Here is an 18,579-nt window from a genome sequence, read left to right as displayed (position 1 = left end):
TATTATTTACCTAACGATACCTCTATTAGCTTTATAATTATTATAACTACCTTGACCTTGTGCTTGACCTTGTCGAGGTCAAGCTTTGGTTGTTATATTTATTATAATTACCACGACCACAATCCTTGTTGTCGGTGGAGCTTGGTTATAAGCGTGCGTTGGCCTAACATATTGATTATTGTACCACGGAGGTGTGACTTGTTGGTTATTTCTCAACCGAAGTTGGGATTTTGTCTCGAGGGGCGTTAGGTTCACTATTAATAGAACAAACATGTTCATAGGCTATAGGGACGATGGAAGTCGGGATGCTTTCGGGACTCCAAATAAAACTACATGGATTGGAATTTACATTCATGGCGGGGATAGGCTTTTGTTGCCTGACGAAATGGCCTCTACCTTTTAGTGAGTGATTCGATTAGAGTTTTAAGCTCGGGATCGTGTTTTATCTCAAACATACTGCGTGCCTTAATCGTATTAGAAGAACTAAGCGGAGCGATGGATATCGTCACTACCCCCGGTTGTTATTTTGCTTAGTTTGATCCCCTAAAATTTATAAGCCTCCGAGGCTCCTTTACTTAGGAAACTACCCCATTCATTATGTCAAGGACTTCTTTATGGTGATGTAGAAGTCCTTTGAAAAAAAACGAACTAACGTGTCTTTAAGCTAGGTTATGATGTGAACACTCTATAAGGAGATCGGTGAAACGATTCCAAGCCTCCGGAAAATGATTCATGAGGATTTTGTCGAAAGAAATGAATCTTGGAAAGCATCTCATCCGTCTTTAGGGGTGGGTAAAATGTTCCATAAACAATTTGAACAAGTTTAGCCCACGAGTCCACAAATTAAGCGCTTTGGCGCTTAACCAAGACGCCTTATCACTAAAAAGTGAAGGGAAATACCACGAGTTTAATTTGTTCAAGACTCACCGTAGGATGGTGGAATGTTGTAAGAACTTGTTCAATCCTACGCGTGTCTTCGATAAGGTTTTCATGGTCTAAACCATGGAAAACGGGTAACAAATTAAAATATTTGGGGATTCGAAATCCCCCAATCTCCGCAAAACGATGCAAGATTTGGGGATATCGCCGAGGGCTTTATAAAAGTCCGAGAGAGTCTCTCCTTCGTCGGGCATTGTGGTCGTAGAGTATGTGGAATAGTAGCTAGAGGTGCAATGAGTGGTATACTAGATAGGCGTGCTTGTTGGCGTTGTGTCGTGTAATTACATTAGGTGTTTTTGTTCGACCAGACCTTAATCTCATACAAGGTTAAGACCAAACTTAACTAAACACGACAACCTCCAAACAATCGATATTCTAGTATAAAACTCTAACAAGAAGATTGCGAGGTGTGGAAGAAAGGAATACCTAATTGCGTCCTTGCTTCGCTTATGAATAGCGTCTTGTTTATGGCGTGTTGATTATATAACAAGTTAGAACACTGAAAAACTTGAAAAATCGAAGTTCGAAACAAACCTGTGGAAATCCGGCAAAAATCAGCTGAGGGCGCAGGTGCGCTTAGTGTAAACTTCGAGTTACAGTATTTTGAACGCGGGTCATGCTCAACTTCCAAGAATCAGCGTAAGCGCGTCACGCTCCTTTGGAAGCCCGCTCCGTGCAATTTTTTTGAGGAAGTTTAATCTTGAAAAAAGACAACCACAGTTAGAATCGAACAAGGGTGGGTGGGTGAAATGGGACTTTAAGAAGAGTACTTATACTACAAAAACAATGCGAAAGTGAAACTAAGATGGCAGCAGCGCCATTTGATAAACGTAAAAATGCTAGTTTACCTACGAAATGAACGATAAAACTCAAAACGTAAGTAAAATTAAACGAGATTACGTTCCTAGTTTATCAAAGATTGTTCTACTCTCTATCTATTGAACAGATATAGTGGAGTAGGAAGTTCGTTCCACTCCTAGTTCTTTCACATAGTAATGTTCTCTAAGTATAAATAATCTTAACTAAAGTCTAATGAGAGATTTTTACTTAATTATAAACTACGATGCAACTACCCACGAGATCGACTAATTAACTACTTTAATGTTGCGTTGATTCTATGATAAGGAATTAGGGGGGATTGATTCCACCTTAACTCAACTTAACTTACTAACGACGAATCATCGTAATCCGAATTGAACTGCTATGCAAAACAATTGGTTCTTCCTAATCCCTAATTACACATGACACTTATACCAATTCATAACTAGTATGTGAACGATTAAACCCATTCTCATGGTGAATTAATCGTTTCTAGAGTGGAATAGAAATTACGACGACTCTACGATAATTGGAATCAAGCTTTCATCAAGGCTTCTCAACCCCCTCTAATGGAGGTTTAGCCAAGAATCATTCCGCAATCATTTCCATATGAATCTAAACTAAACATAATATCAAGATTCCAACTTTACTAATTTAACAAACAATACTTGAAATCTAATTAATAATTAAGAAATGATATCAACAAGAATTTAAACTAGATCTATAAATGAAATGACAAAAGAAAACGAATTGAATAATAATAAACTATTTTATTAATCTAATAAAATGAATAACAATATTTTAAAGGTTTAATCTAAAACAAGGAATGAAATGAAACTAAATTTAATTAAAAACCATTAAAACTAGATCTAGAAGCTATTATAATGGCTTCTTTCTATCCTAAGCTCCTAGATATCTTAAAAGTTAAGTCTTCTTTGTTGATATGGAGGAAATCAGATCCAAAATCGTGCATGGGCTTGGAGCCATGTTTTAGGCCAGAGAATCAGGCCCAAAACCCAATTCCTTCAGTCCACAGACCCCTTTTTAGCTGGATTCGGCTTCAACAAATTTTTCGTCTACTTCTGCTCCTCTGATTGGGCCAAGGCTTGGACCATTGAAAATCTCTTTCCGAGCCGGTCGTTTTGACATAAGGTAGGCCCAAATCCGAGGTCTAAGTCCAAATATACGGTCTTCAGAAGTTCTGCTGACTTTGTGCACTGTTTCTACCCGCGTGGACTTTGACTTTTCATCTTTTGACCGGGCTTTACAGAGGCTTTGTCCTCTTGAAAATTGGCCTTTAATCACAGAACTCCTTAGCAACCAACCATTACTCCTTTATATCATCAAAGTGGCACATTTCTGCACATAATTGACTTTGAAGCTTGAAACGCATAAAAACACGTAATCAGTATTAACTCTTAATTATTACTCACATAATTGGTCTAAAAGTATGATTATTAAGAGGTTAAAACTACAGTTTTGGGCTCTTATCATCATGTGAGGAATAAGATTACATTAGAAGCATTAACTTGAAAATATTGTTTTCAAAGTTACTACTGTGAGGACTTAGGAAAGTGGGCCAATTGATTCATTGTTGGAACTTGGAAAACAAAATATGGAATGGAGTTGCCTAAACGAAGGGAAGGGGAACCACTATGGCTCATAATATATGAAAAAGTGGTTGGAGAAACTTGACATGCATGCATCCATCTGAAGAACCTGAACCCATTATTTGTGTAAGAATATGTTGTAACTAACAAAAAAAACGGTAGCAAAAATATTTAGCTGTGAAATAGGAATATTTAAGGATGATCGAACATGAGATTAGAAAAGACATTGGCATCCAAATGCATAGCTCGCCATGCCGAAGGCACGGGTAATACCTAGTTATTATATAAACTACATGAACTAGGAAATCGTTGGATAGTTTATTATTATTATTAATAAACTACACAGACTAGGAAATCGTAGGATTTTTTTTTTCCTGTTGGAGTGTTAGTCATACAATATTTATGGAAAGCTATCTCCACTTTCTTTTCTCAATAAAATTGCTTATGATTGACATAAAATGTTTTTCAAAAATAGAAATCTATAGCTAAAATTGCTTATGATTGACATCAAATGTTTTTCCAAAAATAGAACTTTTGAATTAAATCTTGAAAGGAAAGACACAATCTTTTACCTAATCCATGAGATGGGATCTCTTATCCTAACAAAATTTATCATTTAAGAAAATTGTTGATAGAATAAAAATAATTTATTATTTTATTCTAATTTTGCCCAATTTTACATGATTCATGACATCTTCTTGATGAATCTAATAGCATAATCCACTATCAAGACTTGAGTCTATTTTTGGTTCAAATATTGCTTATACTAATTTCTTGATAAACATACCTTTTTTAGTTCAGCCATGTGGTATAAATATGCCTTCACTTTGGAACCTTTGACATCATCTTCTCATATACAATACAACATACATACAACCAAAGTAGTTTGAAATTCAAATATGGCTAAGCTTTCTTTCACCCCTTTATTATGTCTTGTTCTTATTGTGTTTTCAGGTTGGTTCACCTTTTTACTAAAATTGAAATGATTTGGCATATATTGACCGGTCCATTATTCATAGTTTATATTCTTCAAATGTTCAAAGAAAATTTTATTATTGTTAAATTCTGTGTAGCACTGCTAAGAAACAATTCATGTAGAAAAAACATCGATCAAAATTTGCAACTAGATGCTCTTTCCTGTAATTTTGATTGATTGTTTAGAACTCTAGATAGATTGAATGGTTTTACCGTTTTCAAAACTCATAATAGCAGTGTGTTAGGTTTATATTACAAAACCACATTGTAAGATCCATACAGAGATTAACATCATATTACAAAACCACGCATGAGATTAATATTACAATATCCATACTTCTGATTTAATGTCGAAGAAATGCAACTCTCTAAATATTCATTATTATTTCTTGATGTATAATTATCTCCACTTTCTTACTTTTTCTCAACAAAAATTGCTTATGATTAACATGCATTTACTGTTTTTCCACAATAGAACTCTATAACTAAAATTGCTTAGAATAGACAATAAACGTTTTTTCAAAACAAATTTTTTGAATTAAATCTTGAAAGGAAAGACACAATATTTTGCCTAATCCATGAGCAAGAATCTCTTGTCCTAACAAAATTTATCACTTAAAAAAATTGATGACATAATAAAAATGATTTATTTCATTCTTATTTTGCCCAATTGTTACACGATTCATGACATCTTATTGATGAATCTAATAGCATAATCCACCATCAAGACTTGAGTTTCTTTTTTGTGAAAATATTGCCTTTAATAATTTCCTGATAAGCATATCTTTTTTAGTTCAGTCTTGTGTGGTATACATATGCTTTCACTTTGGAACCTTAGACATCATCTTTTTATAGAGTAACATGGTACACACACCCAAAGTAGTTTGAAATTCATAAATGACTCCCCACCCCCAAATTTCAGGTTGATTGGTTCACTTTTTTCCTAAATTTGAAACGATATATATTGACTGGTCCATTATTCATAGTTTATATTCTTTAAATGTTCAAAGCTAATTTTATCATTGTTAAATTCTATTGAGCAATGCTAGGAAGCAATTAATGTGGAAATACATCGATCTACATTTGCAAATATATGCTCTTTCCTGTAATTTTGATTGATTACTAGATAGATTGAACGATTTTACCTTTTCCAAAACAAATAAAAGTCGTGTGTTAGGTTTATATTATAAAACCAATATGTAAGATCTATGTAGAGATTAACAATAGATGATTCATACTTATGATTTAACTTTATGTTGTCGAAGAATTGCAACTCTTGATCTATTCCTTTTCTAAATATTCATTATTATTTTATGCAGTTGCAGTGATGGTCCCTCAAGGAAATGCTCAAAAAAAGTGTGTTACCACATTGGATCCCAATGCTTGTGATATAGCCACTTGCCAAAAGAATTGCTACGATCAATATGCTGGGACTGGAGTATGCTCTGGAGGAGAATCTCAGTGTGATTGTATCCACCCTTGTTAAACTTATAGTATATTTTTCAGTCATGTATGCTCATGAGCACATATGGCACAAAGTCTCTAATAATAAATAAAATTCCTTAAGCTTTTAGTATCATCGATGAATTCTCATTTATGCTTGAAGTTGAAGACTTGCACAACATAACTAATTAAATAATATAATATTGTAAAGGTAATCTCATAATTATGTGATTGCCCAACAAATACAATTGATTGTGCAATGAGATGTCTAACAATATAATTTAGGTCAACCTCTGGATATAATTTATTTTTACATCTTAATGCTTAATCGATCTGTCATTCATTGGTGATTGTTAGGCTATTACCTCAAGCATTTTCCACTTAGCAGTACATCAGGATTACTTTTGAAACATTAAGTTGTTTATATGTACATGGGTACACCAAGAGGTTTCAGGAACTTGCATAGAAGGGCTATAATTATCATCAATTTTTGAGTGTTAATGACTTGAGATTTGAGAAAGGACTTGTCAAAGGCTAATCCGGACACCCGGACAGCAGCTTAGAGCAAACAATCTGGTCTTCGCTTCTGTAACTTTGTTGGAAGAGTTATTTGCCTCATGCCCTCATTGTTAATGAATATGCTTTTATTGTATGAGGTAGCTCCAAAAAAAGAAGCAAATAAAGAACCAACCTTGATTAGGAAATCTTAAAAACAATGAAAAAAAGAGGAAATGAATTTGACTCTCTTTGGAATGCTTATTATTGACCATAAATATTTTTCCAAAACTAAACTCTATAATTAAATCATGGAAGTAAAGACACGGTCTTTCACATAATCCATGAGCAAGAATATCTTACAACAAATTCTATCATTCAAATTTCAAAACAATTGATGACACAATAAAAACTAAAGATTTCATTCCTGTTTTGCTCCGTTTGGAAGTTGTAAGTTGTAACAGAGTAAATTTTGTTTTACCAACTACTTATGGACATTTACCCTCTTTATGATACAGTAAAAACAATAACCCAGGCCAAATAAGATTTCCTGAATCCAATAGCTTCACTCTATCAAAGTGTTTAAACTTTAAAGATATTTTTAGAACAAATATTGCCTATTAATTAATGCCTACCCGAAGGTTACCATTTTAGTTTAACCTCCTTGTAGTATATAAAGATATACTCATATACATGTACTATGGAACCTCATACATGATCTTTTCATACAACAATAAAATTTCATACACCAAAAGTAGTTTCAATCTCACAGATGGCCAAATTTCCCCTCACCCCTTACCCCCTTACCCCCTTACCTTGATTTAACAGTCCTCTAAAACCACCATTGCAAAATAATATTCATCTCAACTTTGTTTATTTGTGGGGAAAGATGTTCTTGATCTTTGACTACATATGGATTGCAACATTAGCATAGGAGGCAAGAAACTTAGCATAGCTTTGATACTCTCAAATCTCAATAGTAGATTGCCAAATTAAATTAAAAATAGAAAAAGAAAGATAGGAGAATTGGAAAGTTCAAACTATTCCTAGAGCATCCCCATTAAAAAATGGTAATTTGAATGTTCAACCTCTTGCCCAGCTCGACAGCTAGTTCGTTTACTGTTAATTTGTAGTTCTTTTTCTACTGGTGTGGTGTGTTATCTCTACAGGCTTGAGTTACTTCGTTGGACCTTTGTAAATACATTCATGGTCCCAGTGACGTGTGATGTATATGGTCAATATGAGTATAAGGATCCTAAGCTACGTACTTCAAGGGATAAATTGTACATGATATTTAAAGGAATGAGAAGGATTCAGGAGATGTGTAGACCTAATCACTCGACACAATGACAAATAAACAAGTTCATGACCGTTAGTGCACTTAATAGTTTTAGATAAGTTTTTGGTTGATTTTGTGGCCATGATCTTTTAATGCATCATTATAAATGTTAGTCAAATCCAAAATTTCTACCTCCATTTGATGCAAATATAACAAATTAAAAATTGGACCAGTCACCATCACCAAGAATCGGAGCAATGTTTGTTATTGTTAAAATTTATATTAAATAATCAGATTAGATCGTATCTTTAAAAAATTATTAGAGCATCATCAATGTATTTGGCTAAAAAAATGCAAATGGAGCTCAATAGAGCGGCTGATCTTTTGGCCTCCTTGTCTAGACATTGCACCCCCATAGTTAATAATAATATACTTTACTCCTCTCCTCCATTAAGTGAACAACTAGGCACCATTGTAAAAGAGGATGAAGATGGCACTATATATACAAGATGATTTTATTAATGCAGGTTAGGGGTAGTCATGTTTATGTTTTTTGAAAACCCAAAATGCCATTGATATTTTATATCTTATATCTTATGTACTGTAGTAGCCATATTCAGGGATGTATCACATAAGTATTGGGCCAAGAGATAAGGCCCAGACCATAGTGTGTATAGGGCCCAAAATATGGGCCCAGGACCAAACTATTGTCCCATGAGTAACCCTAAGAGAAGGATATAAAAAGGAGGGGAGAGAGAGAGAAAAAGAGGAGGAGAAAAGGGGCCATAGAAGGTGAGGAGAGAGAGGAGAACTACGGCGGCTTGATCCCGAGATGGGTACGTAAGGCAACCGAATTGGTGCAGCCGATCCAAAATCTAGAGTGAATTTGAGTAAAAAGAGAGATCCACGAGATTCGCGGTAGGGAGGTTGTAACAAATGGCGCCGTCTGTGGGGATCGAAACAATTGGGCAAAAATAGAGTGGAGAAAAAGAAGGCCCCAACAACTCGAAATCATCTACTTCTTCTTCAGAGTTTTTCTTGGTGGGTTTTGTGGTTGGTCGTATGTTGGTTTACAACATTACAGTGGAAGGATAACTGGAAGAGAAATGATTGGTTTAGTTAGAGAGACACTTAATCCATATGACTCAAATGCTATAAAAGTTTTGAATATGAGGAGTGCCCAAGTGGGTTATGTTGAGCGTGATTGTGCTGCTGTATTTGCTCCTTTAATGGATGCTGGTTTAATTACGACTCTTAAAGGTATTGTTCCAAGCACACCTGGTGTTAAGTAGAGGTATAGACTTCCTCGTCAAGTTCATATTTTTAGTAGAATTGATGCTTTCTCTATTGTTGAAAATGCTATTGAGGGAGGTGGGCTTTTGCTTATTCCAGCTGAGTAGCCTGTGTTTCAATTGTCTGTGTCGGCGGTTGCGGAAGAGAAGAAAAAGGCTAAAGACTTCAAGAGTATAGATGATATATTTACGTTAGTTAGTGCTAATGAAGATAAAGAGGAGGAAGGAGTTAGAACGAAAGGGACGTTAGTTGTATGCCCTCCATCCGTAATGTCTACATGGATAACACAATTAACTGAGCATACTAGACGTGGTAGCTTCAAGTTGTACCTGTATTACGGAGGAGAGCGAACACAAATTGTTAGAGAGCTTCAAAAGTATGATTTGGTTTTGACAACATATAGTACTCTCGTTGCTTAACAGAATCGAGAAAGTCCTATTAAGAAGATGGAGTGGTTTAAACTTTAGAGTTATTTTGGATGAGGCACATGTGATTAAGAATGAGGGGGCGCTACAAAGTCAAGCTGTTATTGGTCTCAAAGCTAAGAGAAGAGGGGTTGTATGACATGGGGCTGGAAATCGGTGGTGTAGTGGGTTTGATGATTAAGGGAGGTGTGGTTAAATTGGTGGCGGTGGATTTGTTTGTGGGAGACATTGGGTTTATGGAAAGATTTGTTGGTGACGGTGAAATTGATTAGTGGCAATATGAGATTGCGGTGGTAAATTGTGTCGTTGGTTTTGTGCAGGAATAACTTGATGATTTTGGTTTGTTAGATGCTGGAAAGTTGTGTTGTTATTCAATGTTACGTATATTGAAGTCATAGCTCTGTTCTTGTAGCTCAGTACTAGACTTTTTATATAAACCGCGGCAGTGGTTCCTCAAGTGGTTACGCACGGAGATTGGGACTGAGATCAACGACTTGGAGCGGCCGAATATGGATGGTAAGATGATTACAGAAAAGGATGGTCGAAGGGACATACACCGCGGCAGGTAACTCGTTTCTTTTACCGTTATGTACATAATTGACGGACGAGTAGTGACTCGGCCGTCAACCATAGTTACAGTGGGGGCAAGCAAGCCTTGGCCCCGTCCTTAGCAGAGATGTATGTGGGGACAGATTGGGATTGTCCCCAGACCTCGTGGTAGTCTGCGAACCTATTCGCTCTGGGAGGTCGCGGACCATGAATGAGAAACGTGGTTATACACCTCAGGATAAAACGGAGGGTACACTGTTTGGAGCACATGATCGCCATTTTATTTATATGCAAATACTTAGCAGAATTAATGTTCCTCGTTAAAACTTACGTGTTATTTGTGCAAAACTCAAATATGAAAGGTTGAGGTTACAGAGAAAGAGAAAGATCCGCGGAACCGTGCAACAGAGTTGAGATTGAGTTGGTATTGAGAGATGTATCCATCTCACCTCATTTACTACCTTATATGCACATACTATATTGTCATCAAAGAGTGTACGTTATGCATTAAAGGTTTATTGCATGATAGAACCTTAAGTAAGACCGGGGTCGATCCTTGTACTAGCTATACGGGGAATCTCGGAGTCTGCTGGTATCTCTATGTAGTGGTGAGTTACATTTCACATTAAGGGCGTGGTATCTTTGCACTGAGTTACATACATGTACACTATTATCTCTAATGCCTTGAGAATTTGTCCGCACATATATATTTACTAGAGGATGTTGGGTTTGATCTTATGTGGGAAGAGATAGAGACGAGCTGCCTCTAAGCCAGAGAACGGGGGGGATGAGCCCTTCATGGACCCTCGTGTCCGAATCAAACATGGGGCAGGCTGAGCTGTTCCTGGTGGTGCATTTCGAAGGAGAGCGGAGGGGTTCGAGAAGACCCTTCGCGGATATGTCGTGGGGCTATCCGAATGAGTGCAGAGGGATGAGCCATCCGCGGACCCTCATGTCCGAATCAAACATGGGGCAGGCTGAGCTGTTCCCGGATAAGCATTCCGAAGGAGAGCGGAGGGGTTCGAGAAGACCCTTCGCGGATATGTCGTGGGGCTATCCGAACGAGTGTGGGGGGATGAGCCCTCCGCGGACCCTCGTATCTGAATCAAACATGGGGCAGGTTGAGCTGTTCCCGGATGTGCATTCCGAAGGAGAGCGGAGGGGTTCGAGAAGACCCTTCGCGGATATGTCGTGGGGCTATCCAAATGAGTGCGGGGTGGGATGAGCCCTCCGCGGACCCGAGAGAGAGCCCCAACCGGCGACAACCCGGTCGAGCCCGCCGAGTGGGATGAGCCCTCCACGGATCAGAGACGCTAGAGATACATGGGGCAATGATGGTCCCTCAAGGAAATGCTCAAAAAATGTGTGTTACCACATTGGATCCCAATGCTTGTGATATAGCCACTTGCCAAAAGAATTGCTACGATCAATATGCTGGGACTGGAGTATGCTCTGGAGGAGAATCTCAGTGTGATTGTATCCACCCTTGTTAAACTTATAGTAAATTTTTCAGTCATGTATGCTCATGAGCACATATGGCACAAAGTCTCTAATAATAAATAAAATTCCTTCGCTTTTAGTATCATCAGTAATTCTCATTTATGCTTGAAGTTGAAGACTTGCACAGCATAACTAATTAAATAATATAATATTGTAAAGGTAATCTCATAATTATGTGATTGCCCAACAAATACAATTGATTGTGCAATGAGATGTCTAACAATATAATTTAGGTTAACCTCTAGATATAATTTATTTTTGCATCTTAACCGCCTGTCTGTTTTTGTGTTGAACAATGGTGGTTGTAGTGACGTTCAATTGGTTGGGTTGAGTATTGTTGGTGATGGGGCGCGACGGTCGGTTTACTGGGCTGTTGAAGCTCGGAGCTCCATTAATGGCGGCTCGCCCTAAACACTCCAGTAATAATGTGTTAATTGTTTTTCGGCGATTTGGTGGGTTGTTGATGTAGGTGTGAATGTTAGGAGGTAAATGGTGGCTGTTGGAAGCTTGAAACAAGCTTTAATGGAGGTCGGCCGGTTTATAGATCTAGATTTGAGGAAAGGGAATCGAGGTAATGAATCTTGTTTTGGTGTGTATCAATGTTGTTTGGTTGGTGATGAGGAGGGAAACCGCGGGGTCAAAATGGGTGGTCGAGTGGAGGTGGTGGCCGGTCGATTTTGGTGGTGGTGGAGGAGAATTGGGGAAAGAAGATGCAATTGGCGATTTGGGCTTTGGTCCTTGGGCCAAAACCTTTGGGTTTCGGTTTGGGCCTTAGCTAGTTAGAGGATTGTGGGCCGAAATCTAATTTAAGTGGTTGGGCTTTTTTCTATTTATTTTGTAATTTTTGGATCAGTTTAATTAAGTTTTGATTGGGCCCGGTTTGGTTTTAATTTGTGGACCAGTTCAGTTAAATTGATGGGCCGAACCATTTGTGTGTTGGACCAGTTTAATTAGTTTCCTTTGGGCCCGATCACTTAACTATTTTGGGCCAGTTTCTAATATTGCTTGGGCCAGTCCATAGGACTTAAAATAGATCTATTTGGGTTTTTAAATGTTTAGACTTCCGGGTTCTAAGGTTTGGGCTTGGCCAGTTGGGTCCGAACCATTACCCTTGGTCATGAGCCCATGAGCCGTGCACCTTTGTCCTTAGCCATGAACCATGGTTATGACCATGAACCTGTCGAACACGAAAACGACAGTTTGACTTTGACCAGGACAGTTTGACTTTGACCTTTGACCATGACATGTTGAGTTTGACCTTGACCTTTGACCGTTGATCGTTGACTTTGACTGTTGACTGTTGACTGTTGACTTTGACCGTTGACTGCGAATGTTGACTTTTCCCGTTTTTCACATATTTGATTATATGGATATATATAGTAATAAAATATTGTCGGATATTGTATAACTGGGTTAGTCATTATCTAATTTAGATTTGACGTGAGTAGTGTGTAAAGCATATATATATTGGGCTTTGATTGTGGACTGTGGACTGTCTAATTGTGCTACGTTTTATGTTGTATGGACAAATGTAGTAATAAAATGATGTGGAAGCTTGTATATATTTGGTTGTCATTATCTAAGAAAGATTTGACATTGATGTTGTGTATTTTTGACACGTGACGATATTGAGATGTTAAGAGACATTATATTCCTAATACGTTATAATAAAAATGTATGTGATACGTTGAAGCATTGTGACATGATATAATATGCTGGGATAGTTATATTAATGCAATATCTTGGAGAAATGTATATACACTCCATTATTTTATATGTGAGATGCTAATATAGTATTGGTGAATATTTGCCCACGGGAGTGTGGTGTAGTGCAATAATATATTGGCACGTGAAAGTATGAAATTGGTTATGAGATATAATTGAGATATTTCTATATTTTGTGGCTTAGTGCAATAAGGCAATTGACCTGCACGTGATATAATGGAATGTTTATGAGTCATTAATGTATGACACCTGAATAAATTACATAACGAAAATCCTAGAACCTGACTACCACAACTCATGTGATTGGCCCTTCTAGCGTTTCAGTTAATCTGAATGGCCTTCGGGCCCTTACCTCGGGCGTTTCAAGATAAAGCTGAATGGCCCTCCCCGGCGCGTAACCGAATAGTGGCTTGATTATTCCGTTCGCAAAATAGAACGATGATGCGCAATATTTTATGCCGAATAGTGGCAGTGCTTACATAGATTTGGCTTCCGTGTGAGGATTTACCTGGTGTGCGGCATCCCGCTCAGGGTAGTTACGCACGGAGTGGCTCATTATGTAAAGGATGCATGTGGATGTACATGTTCGGCGTTGGGTAGCGATTGTGGTAGCCAGGGAAACTAGGTAAGACATAGATACGACGTGAATTTTAGGGACACGCAAAGAAAGCCTGAAATAATCTAATTATGGTAATATGTTTAGTTGGTTATTTGTTTAGTTAAAACCTAAGGCGCCTCGATGGAGGAACTACATGCCTTATTTATGATGCGTATAGTTTGTTGTGTGGTTAGTGGGAAGTTAAGGCGCCTCAGTGGAGGAACTACCTGCCTAAATTATTGTACTTAAGGATGTTGTTTTAGTCGTTGAAAGTTAAGGCGCCTCGGTGGAGGAACTAACTGCCGTATGGATTTTGTATATATATGTATATTATATGTTGTATTTTAGGGCCACTCACACCAGCATTGTTTATAATGCTGACCCGATTTGCATGTTTGCTTATCGGGTGTGTTCATTAAATGAACATAGTTGATAAGTCTTGACAGGTTTAGTGATGAAGAAGATTGGTTGCTGCTTGTGGTTTGCGTTAGCATTGCATCTCAGGTTGTGTTTTGTTTTCCCTTGAGGGATATAGATTTTCAGTCTTGACGATGTTTTATGTACTTTCATTTGTAATTTTAAATAAGGAGTTATTGAAAAGAGATTTGTAACTTAATCTTATTTGTGAAGTTTTGTAATGAAGAGGACATTTGTATAATAGAAATTTTTATTGGTTTTAAATATTCGCATATTTAAATTGTTTATGGGTTTTTGGGAGTGGAGAGTGCGTCACACCTCGGAGATCGAAGAGTTGGGGACAAATAATGTTTTTCCGAATTCTGTCGAAATTCGGGGTGTGACATTTACCCTCTTTATGATACAGTAAAAACAATAACCCATGCCAAATAAGATTTCCTAAATCCAATAGCTTCACTCTATCAAAGTGTTTAAATTTTAAAGATATTTTTAGAACAATATTGCCTATTAATTAATGCCTACCCGAAGGTTACCATTTTAGTTTAACCTCCTTGTAGTATATATAGATATACTCATATACATGTACTCTAGAACCTCATACATGATCCTTTCATACAACAATAAAATTTCATAAACCAAAAGTAGTTTCAATCTCACAGATGGCCAAATTTCTCCTCACCCCCTTACCCCCTTACCTTGATTTAACCGTCCTCTAAAACCACCATTGCAAAATAATAGTCATCTCAACTTTGTTTATTTATGGGGAAAGATGTTCTTGATCTTTGACTACATCTGGATTGCAACATTTGCATAGGAGGCAAAAAACTTAGCAAAGCTTTGATACTCTCAAATCTCAATAGTAGATTGCCAAATTAAATTAAAAAAAAAAAAAGAAAAAGAAAGATAGGAGAATTGGAAAGTCCAAACTATTCCTAGAGAATCCCCATGAAAAAATCGTAATTTGAATGTTCAACCTCTTGCCCAGCTCGATAACTAGTTCTTTTATTGTTAATTTGCAGTTCTTTTTCTACTGGTGTGGTGTGTTATCTCTGCAGGCTTGAGTTACTTCGTTGGACCTTTAATTTGTAAATACATCCATGGTCCTAGTGACGTGTGATGTATATGGTCAATATGAGTATAAGGATCCTAAGCTACACGACTTCAAGGGATAAATTGTACATGAGATTTAAAGGAATGAGAAGGATTCGAATCACGTGTAGACCTAATCACTTTCGACACAATGACAAATAAACAAGTTCATGACCGTTAGTGCACTTAATAGTTTTCGATAAGTTTTTGGTTTATTTTGTGGCCATGATCTTTTAATGCATCATTATAGATGTTAGTCAAATCGGAAATTTCTACCTCCATTTGCATGCAAATATAACAAATTAAAATTTGGACCAGTCACCATCACCAAGAATCGGAGAAATGTTTGTTATTGTTAAAATTTATATTAAATAATCAGATTAGATCGTATCTTTAAAAAATTATTAGAGCATCATCAATGTATTTGGCTAAAAAAATGCAAATGGTGCTCAATAGAACGGCTGATATTTTGCCCTCCTTGTCTAGACATTGCACCCCATAGTTGATAATAATATACTTTACTCCTCTCCTCCATTAAGTGAACAACTAGACACTATTGTAAAAGAGGATGAAGAGGGCACTGTATATACAAGATGATTTTATTAATGCAGGTTAGGGGTTGTCATGTTTGTGTTTTTTGAAAACCCAAAATGCCATTGATATCTTATATTTTATATCTTATGTACCAATGAGAGTTTCACGTTATTTTCATTCATGTATAAATGGGAGGGGATAAAATCAGCCGCCCAAAGTTTTTCTTTTCTTTTCTTTTTTAATAATTTTTTTACATATTATATTGTAAATTTCATTTTGTCTTTTTCTAAACAATGGGACCGTGAAATTTGTCTTGTCCCAATCATTACTAAATTTCAAATAAATTAAGTTTATTCCGATTGTGGCAATTAGATTTGTAAATGATTTTAAGAACGCATTGGAGACACAATAAATTGTGAAGTATATTGCTTGTTGTCTCATGATTTAGAAATGTGTAGACGATGCTCTTATGATTTCTAAATCTTAAAGACATCAACAACTACAAATTTGTTGGTGTACGTGTCAAATTTACATGTCGTAAATACCCCTCATTATGATAAAAAGCGATTTTCCGATTTCCCCCAATATGTGGCTTAGGACATCAAGGTCTTAATGAGTTATTATTACAACTTTGATCGAAGAGTATTGTGTTAGCCTGTTTTGTGACGACCGAGGTGGCATGCTCGCTAGCCAGAAGTAAGATAAGAGAGCGGAGGCGCGAAGCACCGGATCATGTCCGTGGCACCCTAAAAGGGGACAGACCGTATAGGAGCATGTGAGAAAAAGTGCGGTCAGAGTCAAAGAAGAGGCAACTTAATGGAGAAGGAATGGGGGGTACAGCATCAAGGCCGCAAAACCCTAAGAGGACAAGTGTTCCAGTGTGGACCAGAGGATGGGAGGGAGATCAACAGATAGGAAAGAAGAGAGAAGGATATAAATAGGAACAGTAGAGCGAAAGAGAAGAGGGAGGAAAAGAGAGAGAGAGAGAGAGAGAGAAGACGAGAGTATTAGGACATTGGATCTTAGAGATTGTAATTTGTGTTCATACATTTGGCGCCGTCTGTGGGGACGAGGTAGGTCCACGATTTGGGAAGTTGCAAAACATGGCTCCAACTAAGAGAGGAAGAGGAAGAGGTAGAGAACGAGGTAGAGGAAGGCTGATGAGGGAGGAGGCCGTACAGAACGAAACAGGGAGGGTGGAAAACATAGAGGTGGAGGAAGAGGAAGTCAAAGATTCAGTGGCTGAGGCAACTAGGTTGCTTCAGGAGGAGGTAGGTAGACTTAAGGAAGAAAATGAGGAATTGAGGAGAGAAAGAGAAGGCACTCAGGAAGGAACGGAAACCGTCGTACCTGCGGGTAGTGAAGTGGAAGTGCAAGGTGAGGATCTTCATTAGAAAGCCAGAGGGAACCATGCAAGAGGCATTACCATGGAGATGGTGTAGGCAATGATCGAAAGAGACAGAGAGGCTAACCGCGCTGCGGATAAGGAGAAGCACGGGGCAGCCAAGAAGGTGGTGGACAGCCTGAATCAGAATCCACTTGCTGACTCAGTCTGGAATTCAGAGGTACCCAAGAGGTTTACGCAGCCGCGGTTTGAAAGGTATGATGGAAAAGGAGATCCGGCGGACCATTTGCATCACTTCCGACAACAGATGCCGCTGTGGCAAGAGGCGAAGTATGATGGCCTCCGTTGCATGATGTTTTCTGCCAGCCTGAAAGGGGGAGCCTCGGACTGGTATTACCGGTTGGCGTCGGGAGCATTCAAAAGTTCGAGGAGTTGGAGCAAGCTTTTGTGGGTCACTTCATCCATCAGAAGAAGAGGGTAGTGGACGTAGCGGATCTCTTTAATGTCAAGCAGAAGTCCACAGAGACACTTAGAGATTCCTATGCAGATTCGAAGAAGAGACGCTGAGGGTGGAGAGTTTGGATGAGCGCACCGCGGTCATAGCATTCCAACATGGATTGAAGCAGGGAACCAAGGTGCATGAATCAGTATCGAAGATTGAAGTCACCACCTTGTATGCTTTGTACTTGAAGGTAGAGAGATACATACACTATGAGGACATTTTGCGGAGAAATAGTAAGGAGCCCAGGAAACCCGACAAGTCAGTGCACGCCGTGGCCGTGGAGGATAGGAGGGGCAGAGACAGGGCCGCGGCTCGGGACGGAGTAGCCTACAGGGGGGAGACATAGAGGGCTGAGAGGGGCAGGGACCAAGCCCAAAGGGAGTACAGGGAGAGAAAACCTTATCGTGAGATGGACCTAACTCCACTGAACAAGCCTTTGGAGGAAGTCCTGCCCCTGATCAAGGGACAACGGCATTACGAAGAACCGTAGAGGTCACCTGAGGAGATAGAGGGAAAGCCATTTTGTGCGTACCATCATGCGGTCAGGAATCATGCTACCAATGAATGATTTGCTTTACAATGGCTAGTGGAGAGAATGATTAGGAGAGGACAGCTGAAGGAACATGTCAAGGAAGTTCAGCCGGTCGAAAAGCTTCCAGCCGTGGCCAGAATCCTGGCCACTATAAATGTCATATTCAACGGAGAAACGCTAGGAAGGAACGCCTATAGGGATAAAGTGAGAAGGACGGCCAGTCTGCGGCAAATAAATGAAGTGGTGAGTAGTCCGCGGCCAGTCCCAGGTAGCAAAGGAAATGACAGGATAGAGTTCACTCCGAAGGATCTTGAGTCAATGAGCTCGCCACACGAAGATGCGCTGGTGATTACCATAGCGATGGGGAATTACATGGTGAAGAGGGTGCTGATAGACTGCGGAAGTTTAGTGGATTTGTTGTTTCTGAGTGCGATGGAAGAAATGGGCATAGAAAGGGAGCAGATGAAGCCTCCGCGGACTAACTTGTTCGGGTTCAACGGCGAAGCATGA

At 38.5% G+C, this 18,579-nt stretch overlaps 1 protein-coding gene across 1 annotated transcript; it reads left to right on the top strand.

Annotated features, from left to right (window-relative positions):
• Nucleotides 1–18,132: 18,132 nt before the first annotated feature.
• On the top strand, nt 18,133–18,579 carry LOC147483388 (uncharacterized). Its single transcript, XM_086579547.1, has one exon. The coding sequence runs from the start codon at nt 18,133–18,135 to the stop codon at nt 18,577–18,579; it is 447 nt and encodes a 148-aa protein (XP_086435673.1).

The sequence above is a fragment of the Coptis chinensis genome, chromosome 8 (assembly GCF_015680905.1).
Source record: "Coptis chinensis isolate HL-2020 chromosome 8, ASM1568090v1, whole genome shotgun sequence".
Lineage (NCBI taxonomy): Eukaryota > Viridiplantae > Streptophyta > Magnoliopsida > Ranunculales > Ranunculaceae > Coptis > Coptis chinensis.
This window is presented reverse-complemented; position numbering and strand designations above follow the sequence as displayed.